We start from the raw sequence: 12,060 nt of genomic DNA on the forward strand, positions 1-12,060 counted from the left end.
GGCCCGTGTCCATGTCCTAGAAGGCCCATGCCCATGTTCTAGAAGATTCTCCTTTTAGGATCCATTTTATACTTAGTGGGCTTTTGGGCTTTAGGGTTTACTAACCCAATGAGGATTTGTCTCCTCTCATTAAGTATATATATGTAACGAACTTCATTCATTAATACATCGAAAACAATAAGTTTACAACAGTAACAGCTCTATATGAATAAGAATTTGGTCAACAGTCAAATGGAACGTTACTTCAATTAGTACTTAAATTATTTATGGAAGTAAGTGCCATAAATAAATTACTAGTTCATAAATTACTTATGAAAGTAAGTGCCATAAATAAATTACTAGTTCATAAATTACTAAGAGATCTGGGGTTAGAGTCCCAGAGATTACGATTTATTAATAAATTTGCAGATTAAAGGAGACAAGTGTACAGGAGATCTCCAGCGAAGTACAATTATAGCCGTTCGCCAGGATTCTACGCAGAGAGAGAAGTGTCGTCAGGTCGTGGATCATTGAAGGTGTCCGTCAAGAGCATGGAGAAGGAAGTGTCGTCTGTCGTGGATCTAATAAGGGTCAGAAGGAATTGTCCATTGTAGAATCGTCTATGTAACAGTTCTCATAATTTGCAATAAATAATAAATCTAGACGAAAAAAAAAAATTATTTATGGAAGTAAGTGCCATTAGGAGCTATAAAGGAACAAAGAGAGCATAGTTTCTGTTTAACCAATCAAAGCTTACTTATCACAAAATCATCTCACCTATTCTTCCATCCTTAAAGCTTGATCATTTATCAAAGTTATGAGGTCTGCGACATTGTTTCTGTTTTCATGTGTTATCATGTACCTTATTTTGAATTCGGTTCCAGGTAATATACCAATCTTCTTCTTTTTTAATATAGCTTTGATTGGTTACTTGCAGATTATGAGTTTGATTGCAAAAACTAGTACTACAATAAATAAAAATAAATAAAAGGGAAAAGGCTCTACATAATGGTTTAATAAATAAATTTGTTGCGTTTCCAGTTATTCTTATAAATATTACTTTTGATTGGTTTAAAATAATAGAGATGGAAGCTCATAATACCAAAATGTGCAAAATCATTGGAACTTGGGAGGTTCGATACTGCATGGGTGACGCTGAAGCTAAAAATGCTACGTGCGTGGCAGCTTTTGCGGAGACAAAAAAAGTTGTTACTAATTGCAGTTGTAGTCAAGCTAGTTACCCTGATCTTATTTGTAGGTGTCTTACTCCTTGTTAGGTTTTAAGATAACTGTATAACCAAAATATATTTACTATTCTCTTTTATACAAAAGGGGAGTGAATGTATATTTTGTGACAAAAAAAAAAAATACAATCTTATATCATTGTGAGTTTTTGTGGTATATGTTATATGTATTAAAGTTTATCAAAATACATAAAAACCTAAAGTGTGTGCCCAATCTTTGTGAAATAAAATACAGGGGTGCTTTTAGATAATGTTATTTTCTATACGAAGAAAAATAATCGATTGGGTTTATTATACAATCTTTTTAACCACAAAATTTTAATAACTCATAAAAAAATGGTGAAATATTTTTTTTATATACAATATTAAGTGACAAGCAAGATAACTAACATGAAATATATACTTTATACAGATAATTTTTTGGATTTATTATCTATTACTAAACACAATTTTTTGCAGTGAATCGGTCGTGAAAATTGCGTTTTTGAAAAATGCAAGCTGGCTAGACATAGCTGGAAAGTTTGACACACGATATTTGTCCCCGAGGACAAGGTATGAGGTGGTGTTTGTGGTGAAGTTGGAATACACATTCGGGAGACACCGGTGAAGTTAAAGCTGGACTTGCCCAATACTTGGGAGAAACCGCAAGAACAAAGTGTGGACATGTTCGATTATATAAGTAACCAATGGCTCGAAATTTCGGTTGGGGAGTTCACCACATCGATGAAAAACGTTGGGGAAATCTCTTTTGCAATGTACGAATACGAGTGCCAACTGTGGAAGTCAGGGCTCTTCGTCAAAGGTGTTACAATTCCTCCCAAATTCTAAGTTATTTATAAGCTCGGTTTCTTTGCCTTGAACCAAGTTCTTCTCTACTGCTTCGTTTCCTTGGTTAGGTTGAGCTGTTGTAGTTTCTTTGCTCTGTTCTGTTGCGGTTTTGCGAATCTTTCTGATGGTGTTGTGGCTGGTTGTGCTCGGGTTAGTCCTTGCTTTGGACTTTTTAGTCTTTTGGAGATGCTGTTGTTTACGTTTCTGCTCGGTGTTCATGGTTTTTGGCTCGACATTTGCGTCTTCTGGGTTCTTTGGGAAGGTCGTGGGAGTGCTTTATTTTAGTGGCAAAGTTGTAGTGTTAAGAGTTCCTCGATTATCTATCACTGCTATTCTCTTTCTCGTCGGAGTAGGGCTATGTTTGTTTGTCTCATCTCTTTTGGAGCTTTGATTCCCTTTTTTGGGCTTGTGGTTACGGTACTATCCCATATTTCTTAGCGGGTTTTAGTATCCGTCTTTGTACTGAACTCGGCTAAAATAAAATAAGACTATTGTGACAAAAAAAAAAAGAAGATCATTTGCATTTTTGCAAATTATATTCATCATCCAAATTTCGTTTCCTCAAAAAATAATAATTTACAAGAAAAAGAAAAAAAAAAAAGGCAATGTGATTGATTTTCTCACTCAATCGGCAACTCGCTTTACTCGGTGAAGAAAAGCCAATTTCGCCGCAAAGCTCACACCTTTGATCGGTCTTGATTCTGGGTTTCTCCTAAATCATCCAAATTGGTATCGAATTTGTCCTTCTTCTATCCAATTTCTTCACGATCTCAACCCAAAGAGTCATGCTTTCGTTATCCTCTTCTTCTTCGTCATTACTTCGTCCGAGTTCTTCTTCTGGTCCGTCCATCGTTGTACCAAGAAGGAGTTTTATATCGTTTCGTCGGAAAGTCTCTTGCTGTTGCATAGCCCCACCTCAGAACCTGGACAACGATGCCACCAAATTCGATGTAATAATCTCACAATTTGATTCTTCTAAAGTAATTTCATGGATCACTGTGGAATCTGGCCTTAATTGTTATTGGTGTTATAGTTTAGAACAAATGTTATGTAATTTTGATTGCAACTTGTTGATAATGTGATGATATCTGCAGAGTCTTACCAAGTCTGGAGGAGGTATGCGTAAACAGCGAGAGCTTGAGAATGATTCTGATGTTCTTATAGAATGTCGAGATGTCTACAAATCGTTTGGGGAAAAACATATCTTGAAAGGCGTTAGCTTTAAGGTATTTTGTTGTGTTTACAGTGACAATACATATTTCCTTTTGAGAAAGAATGCTTCTAGCTTTAGGCTTCCGTGCGGCTTGTCACCACTCTCGACTATTTTCAGCGGTTTTTTTTTGTTACTATTTTGCTCTAAGGATCACATTGACAAACCTATTGCCATAAGAGTGTACTGCTTTGGCTATTTGTAGCATGGGATTGACAAATAAGCTGTTTTATCGTGTTTTTAAACTCTTGACTCACGGACACCTTTTCAGTTCTCTTTACACCCGTGGAAGGTTTTTCATATTGTATGTCTTTTCTACTGTTAGGCCCTTAGAATTTGATGAGATACTACGAGGTTATCTCTTCCCAGACTTGTTTTGGATCTTTAGATTAGGGATAGCCTTCAGATTTTGAAAGTCACACCACATTCTAACCATTTTTTGTATGCAGATTAGACATGGCGAAGCTGTTGGGGTGATCGGTCCTTCTGGGACGGGAAAATCAACAATTTTAAAGATCATGGCTGGTCTTCTTGCTCCAGACAAGGTTTGAAACTGTTGCATGTCATGCGCTATATCTTTCCTCTATCTATCTGATCACAGCCTTCAGATTATGGATTGTCTCTTGGTATGTAGGGAGAAGTTTACATACGAGGAAAAAAACGAGCTGGTTTGATAAGTGATGAGGAAATATCAGGACTTCGTATTGGCCTGGTAAGTGCTGTTCTGAGATATAATTCTCATGAGTCGTGGATTTTTTTGTTCTGAGTTTGTATCTCAATGGCTTTTTTTATCTATCTCACAGGTATTTCAGAGTGCAGCTCTCTTTGATTCTCTATCAGTTCGTGAAAATGTTGGTTTTCTACTGTAAGATGTTATTCTTTAACTTCTTACATAACCTCATTTCTAGCCAAAAGATCGCTGATGTTCTTTTGTTTGAAGTCATATTTATTAAACTTTTCTATGGTAACTGATCACAGTTATGAAAGATCAAAAATGTCGGAGAATCAAATATCTGAGCTTGTGACACAAACCTTGGCAGCTGTTGGTTTGAAGGTATCTTAATTCAGTACACCTTTCATAACATAGGCTACTTAAGTACCTAGTCATTAGTCCACATCCAGATGATTATTGTTTTTGTTTCTAATAAGATCAGGGGGTTGAGAATCGATTACCTTCTGAGCTATCTGGTGGAATGAAGAAAAGGGTTGCTTTAGCTCGTTCACTAATTTTTGATACAACGAAGGAGGTCATAGAGCCAGAGGTAATCAATATCTACTTAAGTTCATGAATTTGTTTCTGCTTTAGAGGCTCGACTCCTGCATCCGTATAGTTGTTGACGAAACTTAAGTCATCATGTGGCAAAAATTAGGAATTCATGTATGGGTTTCACTGCCTTTTCTTAGGTGCTTTTGTACGATGAGCCAACTGCTGGACTTGATCCAATTGCATCAACTGTAGTTGAAGATCTTATACGGTCTGTTCACATGACGGACGAGGATGCAGTTGGAAAACCTGGAAAAATTGCGTCTTATCTGGTTGTTACCCATCAACATAGCACCATTCAAAGAGCTGTAGACAGGTTCGGCTTCTAGTCCATATTACAAGATTCGATTTTGCAGTTTTTGCTTCATCCCTTGAGAAGTTATTGTTTCTTCTATTCAGGTTATTGTTTCTGTACGAGGGAAAGATCGTTTGGCAAGGAATGACACATGAATTCACAACCTCAACAAATCCAATAGTTCAACAGGTCCCTTTTTCATTTATTTACATGTAATTTCAACATGGAAGTACTTGGGAGATGCAGTTTTAGTCATTCATTTTTGTTTGTATTTCTCAGTTTGCTACAGGCAGCCTCGATGGACCAATCAGATACTAGGGGACATTAACCGATATTGGGAACGCAAGCCTAGGCATGGCTGGCATACATTAAGATTCTAAACAAAGTGTTGAAAGTGATTGGTTCCGAAGATACTCGATTTCTATGAATACGAAGCTTAGTCTACTTGTAAACACTCTTTTATCTTAGATGCATAGATCAGGAAAGCATTGTAAGTTGAGATTTCAGTACGCATTAATGAGAAATTGAGAATTGGGTTTAATGTGCCAAGAACAAGACCTGCATTCTCAGACGTATTCCAACAAAACTGAAACTTTTAATTGATACTTGTGAATCTCCAAAAACGGTAGTAACAAATGTATATATACATATAGTTGAAGAAAAGAAAGATTTTTCTTTAACTACCTAACTTGAAAGCATCAACAAAGAGACCTAAGCAAACACCAGCTTTCCAAAAATTCATAAACACAACAAAAGACTGCAACTTCCCTGAAAACATTGAAGACGACGGTTTCTTATACATAAGCATACCGATTCCTTCAATCGCAGCCACGACAATTCCCGCAACAAGCACATCCCAATCACCAGTCTGTCCAAGAATGGTAGCCAATGCATTGGCGGTATAGAAACCAAGAAGCAGCAGAAATATCTTCATTGGGAAGTTTTTTCTTGCAGAGTTTATCTTCCCAAGTAACAGTTTGCCTCCTGCAACCGCAATTCGACCCAACCGAGTGCTACCGAGACCGGTTCTGTCTCCATTCATCTCTTGTCCTCCTCCACCATTATCTCCAGGAATAGAAGAACCTGTGTCTAAAGCAAACGCTATTTTCCGGTTTCGTCTTCTTAGCTGAAAACTATTGGGAAAAATGAAGAGACTAGTCAATAATTAAACCAATGATTACGCCCAAATTCAAACGCAAATGCACAAATTCAACAAGCATAACAACGATTACGCCCAAATTCAATAAGCAAACGCCAAAATTTGAACAGTAAACGGCCAAATTCAACTGCAAACGCCTACATTCAATAAGCAAACCAATGATTACACCCAAATTCAAACGCAAACGCCCAAATTCAATAGGCAAAACAACGATTACGCCGAAATTCTATAAGCAAATGCCTAAATCAAAAGTTTCAATGCTGAACTAATGATGATTATGCACAAAATGAAACGCAAACGCAAAACGGTACCTTTTCATTGGATAAGGGAATGAAGTGAGAGTAATGGACGAAGCTCTTCTTCTCCTATGGAAGACATTAATCATAAAGGAGAGACCTTTTTCAATCTCCAGAACTGGGAAAACGCGTGAAGCTTGAATTTGACAAGCCATGAGAACCAGTCTCGACTTTTCTGAGATTTAGGGTTTTTATTACGTCACAGCGATCTACTAGACCCAAAACAAAGCTTAACGGATCATATCCACAAGAAATACGAAAGAACCAGATTGGTCTAAGAGGAGAATGCAAGAAGGAGAAGCTTGGCTTGAAGGAATCAATGGAGATTGGAGAAGATGAGTGAGATTTGAGTGACGATTGAGAAACAACTAGATTTTAATCGGATGATTTAATTTTAAAATTAGTATAAAAATATTTTATAAATTGTATCTCCTTATAATATATTTATATATATTATAATTTACAATTATTATTAAATAACGGTATACTACGAGTCCACGAAATAATTATTAATAAATTGAGGATTTAACTCGAATTAAAGCGGTATATAAATATTGATTCAAATTCTTCCGCCATATAAATACTTTCCGAAATATAATCCGTTCCGTAATTTCTTAACCCGCCCCGTGATATGTTTTTTATTTTAAAATTTAATGATTATTTATTATATATAAAAATTTACAAATCATATAATTTGCTAAGACCACGGGACATTATACCACGGGACAATTTTTAGTTTTATAGAATCTTTTCTAAATGAAACTGATTTAATATGTCTAATATTTGTGGTATTAAAAAAATAAGGATTTAGTCCGTATTGAAGCGGCGGATTAATGATATTTTAATCTTTTTATTATTATTGATTCAAAAACCCGTCCCTCCAAACTCATCCGGCCAAAAAACTCATTTATTTTATTAATATTCTTATTTATGATATGATTCTGAATCGTTGTCTAAATATTTTAATCGATGTTGAACGTTGAACACACTTTTTCATCAATTGGATAATATATGTCTGGTTTTAAAATTTCGAATCAAAGTATATGCAGAAAAAAAAATTGATTTTTTTTTAGTTTATGTATTATATGATGATTCAAAACAGTTAAAAACAAATCAAACAAAGATGATAGGAGAATCATAATTATAAATCTTAATCAAATCTTCTAAATATCTAAATTATTAAATATGAAATACCCGGTGTATGAGTTGGGTTAAATATAACCCGACCCAACAAATTTTTTGTGAAAGATTTTTTGAAACGGGTCGGGTATCCGATATATCCGGAAGCATTTTTACCCACCCGTCACCAAAGTGTTGCAAAAATACTAGTATAGATGACAAAAAGTGTTGAAGCTTTTAGATTTTCATCAGTTTAAAAGACATTTTACTCCTTCAATTTTTTTTGGGTCTGAATTTCAATTTTTACAATTTTTGGGAACAATTAATCAATTAATAACCTTTTCTAATGATTTAAAAATTGAGTGAATTTGTGCAGAGGTATTATTGGGGTAGTAAATTAGGTAATAGACATTAGTGGTTCTTTGTAGGGAACAATGGTCAAATAAAATATACAATTGGGTATAGATTTCAAAATATTTACAAGAAAACCAGTTTCACTTTTGGTCTTGCGCGTGGGAGAACCGGGTTTGACTTTTAACACAAAAGTACAATTGAACTAACATATATTAAATGCTTGTCAAGTTAAACTGACCCTTATGCGGTCTACCTGTGCATGTCCAACATAAGATCTGCTTAGACATACACATTTTAATATATACGTCTACATAATTAACAACCAAAGTAAAACTAATTGAATATGTAGTTGTACATAACCAAGTATTCATGAATTTATAAATATAGTTATCTATAACAACAGTTTATAGAAATTAAAAAGGGATGTAATTGTATATCTAAACAAATGTCGCTGGACAAAAACTGAATGGACATTTATATAAACGCATAGAGGTCTAACATACTTGATCTCCTACATCTAATTCTCACACTTTATCTAATTTCAAAGAAATTAGAGGGAACACATCTTCATCGTCGGATTCTGGTTTAGTTTTATCACCAACTGCTCCGTATCACCGGCAGGTTGTTCTCTCTCGGCAAATAAACAAGAAGGAAGCTCCGTAGGAGTCATCCTGCAAGAAATTTAGATCTACGAAAGGGAGATAACAACATGCAAGTTAAAAATGGAGATCCACGGGAAATTATGAGTGTCTATATGTAGATCTAAGTAAAATAAGTAGAGATTCAAGTGGATCCGGAGAGGCCTAACAGAAAAGATAGAGTTTAAGATTGGAAAACACCAGTCGAAATTAGAGTGAAACAATTGAAACGATGGGTGGTAAGATTGGAAAAACAAAAGAAATCAGGAAACAAAACTTTGTGTAAATTCTACGCTCCGGCTTACCGAATTAGAGAAGAAGACGCTTTGAGACGGCGACTTAATAGTGACAACGACGGGAATCATGTACTTCGTTGGAGCAAAAACAAGTTTTCGATGAGAGGAAGACGAGACTAAGAGAAAGGTTTTCAGAGAAAGAAAATATGAGACAAAAATGAAGATAAATGAAGATAAGTTTGGGTCGCTCTATTCTGGCGAGTGAGGGTAAAGAAGCAGAAAATGAGGTTGAAATTATCATTGTCTTGTGATCAAAAAGATAAAACCGAAAATTTAATTAGACTTAGATCTGATACTTCTCACCCAATTATCTCTTAAAAATTTATCCAACTACATTACCGCAGAGCTATATTATTTTTGAAAAAAAGTCAAAATGTATTTTTTTTAATATATTAAATATATATATATATATATATATATGACCTACTGTTTTGAATTTTCTAAATGTATAACTCTTATATCTATATATGATTTAGTATACAGTTACTATGTTTGAGGTTTACCGTTTTAAAATATAGGAACGATAACATACAATTCATTAAATTAAATCTTGATTATATCCCGCGGTATACCGCAGATCGATTTTTTTATAACAAAAAAATTTAAATTTTAAATTATATTTTTTTGTTAATAATATTTCTTTTGTTTAGTGTTTAAGATGATATATTGTATTTTGATTGTTATATCTTGGATTTCAACCTTATTATACCATCTCGTATTAATATCGTCCCACCATCTAACCATGTCCCGTGAAATTAAGAGTTTGCTTTCAAACTGTTTCCATTTTTATATCTCAAAACCTATCTAGTATGTAACCAAGTTAAAAACAATATAATAAATTATTTGTTTATGTGATGCATATTTCTGAGGCTCACAAAGTCAAAATAAGATTTGCTTTATGCCTTGGGCGATTGAAGATAATATAGAACTTTGAAATGCCATTGAATCTCCTAATGAGCTCAAGAGAAGCAATTCTTAGGCAAAAGCTCTGTTTCAAAAAACAAAGTCGAATCAGTGCCTAATTCATATACTAGATTTTGATGTCTTAATAATATATGTGCACGTATTGTAGTCTCATACTGTAAATGCATGTTAGTTATGTTTCTAATATTATAGAAATGATTATAATGTATATATTGATTAAAATTTAAACTCACAATTCTTTTACTGGTTTTATACTACCAAATTGGCTCAGATTGGCTGACAAATAAAACAAAAATTCTAGAGGTTTTGATAATTTGTGAGAGTTTCATGAAATTTCTAAATTTATTAAAAGATATTGGATGATTCAACCAAGAAAACCCTATAAAGAGTATATTAGTGTTTGATTAAACAAAATATTAGCTTTTCTCCATAGGAGAGAGCTCGAGTGATAACAGAATCAGAGAAAAGATATTTTCTTCATTCAACTATAAAATATGTACAAGAGAAAACTTAAATACAAAGTAAACTAAACCAAAAATACTAACCAAACTAAACCATAACTAAACCAGCTATATACACTCTAATACAAAAGCATGTAAACAAGAAGTATAAATTAGTATATATTTTTAACTTTTTATCAATTAATATTTTTTTATCAAAAATATAAAAAAAAAGATTATTTGTCCGAGTCAAGGTGCGAATTAGTATTACAGATCGTCTGAGATTTTTTAGACGAGTTAGATTTGAATCCAGGGAGAGGGAGCCATGAACCATGATATGTATTAACTGTTGCCGCATATTTCATCATGCTAAGCATTGTCTCTGATGTTTTGGTGGTGCCTATTTGGGAAGAAAGAACATGTTCAAACAACCTCAATCATCACCCTCTAGAGAATAGTTCATATATCTCCTTTTATTCGCCAATATCTCACCCCACCTCCCGCTTCACCTGCTTTACATGGCAATGAGTTTGATGTGGGTCCTCCATCAACTAGGTTTGCTTTCTCACGATCCACCACATCTAACCAAACCTCTTCAAGATCTTCTTCTGTTAGGGATAAAATAAGGTATGAGATAGAAGAGAGTTCTAAACGCAAAAAGGCAAACAAATTGATCTAAACTCGGAGAAAAACACTAGGAGGTGTCGTAAAAATCACGGGCTCCGGTTTCATCCGGTGGATGGACAACCTCCATAGGTCTGCTGAAGAATACTATAGACCTCTGAGTATAATTTACCCTTATACTCTTGAGGGTGACACTTTTTGGGATAAGCTTTGCTTTAAGTTTTCTAGAAAATAATTAATCACTTTCAGGTCAAGTAAGTGATGATGATGGATCACTTTTTGAATGCCTTAATGGCTTTAACTGGTTTATAACTCTGCGTCGGGAAGGTTTAGCTTTAGTTTGAAAGACCTTCAATGACTTTTTGGTAACGGTCTACTACTAGTCTAGTATCTGGTGTTAAGATGGTGAGCAGCAGGGCCGGTCCTATGTTTTAGGTGGCCTAAAGCATTTTCATTGCTTTTTATATAAATATTAACAATAAAAAATTTATATTAGAATATTAGAAAAGTACTAAAAGTTATTAAATATTTTTAATAAAGTGTAAAACATTCTACTATTTATAAATTTAACTTTCTAAATTATTCGCAGCAAATTTATTGATTTGTCGAGGATTTTTTATAATAAAAAATAAATTTCTTGTTTATAAAAACTGATAAAAACCAAATATTAAAGGTTTTTTTTGCAAAAAAGAAATCAAATCATATATATGAAAGTTGGCTAACTCTCTCCGTATGAATGTCACATCATCACACAAGAAAATGACATGTGTCATTTAACATTATTTTTTAAAAAATAATTAGCAAAATAAAATGAGAAAAAAATAAAAGTTGGTCATTAGCATCAAATATTCCATCAATCCTACTCTTAACTGATTTTTTTTTTAAATAAAAAAGTACAAAATTATGTTAATAAATCGAGCACCACTTTCATTTTATTCTTCTTATTTTACAAAAAAAATTATCAATAGTAAAAAAAAACATTTTTGTTGTAGTTTAGTTGTTTGTTACCTAATCTATTATTAGTTAAGTAATATTACATTGAGTATTTTTTCACTATTACGTTTTGTGGTTCATATACAACTTATAATATGATATTTTTTCTTTTTAGTTTTGTGTCTTATGGTAAGTTAGTAACATTGAAATGAAAGTTTTTTCAAATAATGGACTTTTAAGACGTTAAACATACCTAGAAATTCAAGACAAGACTATTTCTCGTATATGGCTATACACAATGGGAGAAGATCTAAAAATATTGACTTAAATTACTTTTTTTTTGTTTGGTTTGAAAAAGATTTACTTATGATGAGCAACATGGTCGATCCAATAACCTTGTGCATTTGCAAGAGAGGGAGTAAGGGTGTGTAACCAATAGATTTAAACGACTCATAAT

At 33.6% G+C, this 12,060-nt stretch overlaps 2 protein-coding genes and 1 long non-coding RNA gene across 4 annotated transcripts; 1 reads left to right on the forward strand and 2 right to left on the reverse strand.

Annotated features, from left to right (window-relative positions):
- Positions 1–2,627: 2,627 nt before the first annotated feature.
- Positions 2,628–5,361, forward strand: LOC9322982 (protein TRIGALACTOSYLDIACYLGLYCEROL 3, chloroplastic). 2 transcript variants are annotated; one of them, XM_021035553.1, is made up of 11 exons: positions 2,628–2,757; positions 2,797–3,001; positions 3,146–3,277; positions 3,711–3,806; positions 3,896–3,973; positions 4,065–4,126; positions 4,240–4,315; positions 4,416–4,523; positions 4,666–4,841; positions 4,925–5,009; positions 5,100–5,361. In XM_021035553.1, the coding sequence occupies exons 2-11, from the start codon at positions 2,837–2,839 to the stop codon at positions 5,136–5,138; spliced, it is 1,017 nt and encodes a 338-aa protein (XP_020891212.1). In that variant the 5' UTR covers positions 2,628–2,757; positions 2,797–2,836; the 3' UTR covers positions 5,139–5,361. The 2 variants fall into 2 exon arrangements, with proteins under 2 accessions (XP_020891212.1, XP_020891211.1); XM_021035552.1 differs by having other exon boundaries at positions 2,628–3,001.
- Positions 5,362–5,393: 32 nt separating this feature from the next.
- LOC9322983 (ycf20-like protein) lies at positions 5,394–6,650 on the reverse strand. The gene is made up of 2 exons (XM_002888359.2): positions 6,291–6,650; positions 5,394–5,953 (listed from the first exon to the last, which is right to left on the reverse strand). Exons 1-2 carry the CDS (start codon positions 6,428–6,430, stop codon positions 5,497–5,499), a joined length of 597 nt encoding a protein of 198 aa, XP_002888405.1. The 5' UTR covers positions 6,431–6,650; the 3' UTR covers positions 5,394–5,496.
- Positions 6,651–8,060: 1,410 nt separating this feature from the next.
- Positions 8,061–8,884, reverse strand: LOC9324469. The gene is made up of 2 exons (XR_002334239.1): positions 8,692–8,884; positions 8,061–8,436 (listed from the first exon to the last, which is right to left on the reverse strand). It is a non-coding gene; the product is annotated as an uncharacterized LOC9324469 (long non-coding RNA).
- Between the last annotated feature and the right edge of the window lie 3,176 nt (positions 8,885–12,060).

This window comes from Arabidopsis lyrata, assembly GCF_000004255.2.
Source record: "Arabidopsis lyrata subsp. lyrata unplaced genomic scaffold ARALYscaffold_2, whole genome shotgun sequence".
NCBI classification, from domain to species: domain Eukaryota; kingdom Viridiplantae; phylum Streptophyta; class Magnoliopsida; order Brassicales; family Brassicaceae; genus Arabidopsis; species Arabidopsis lyrata.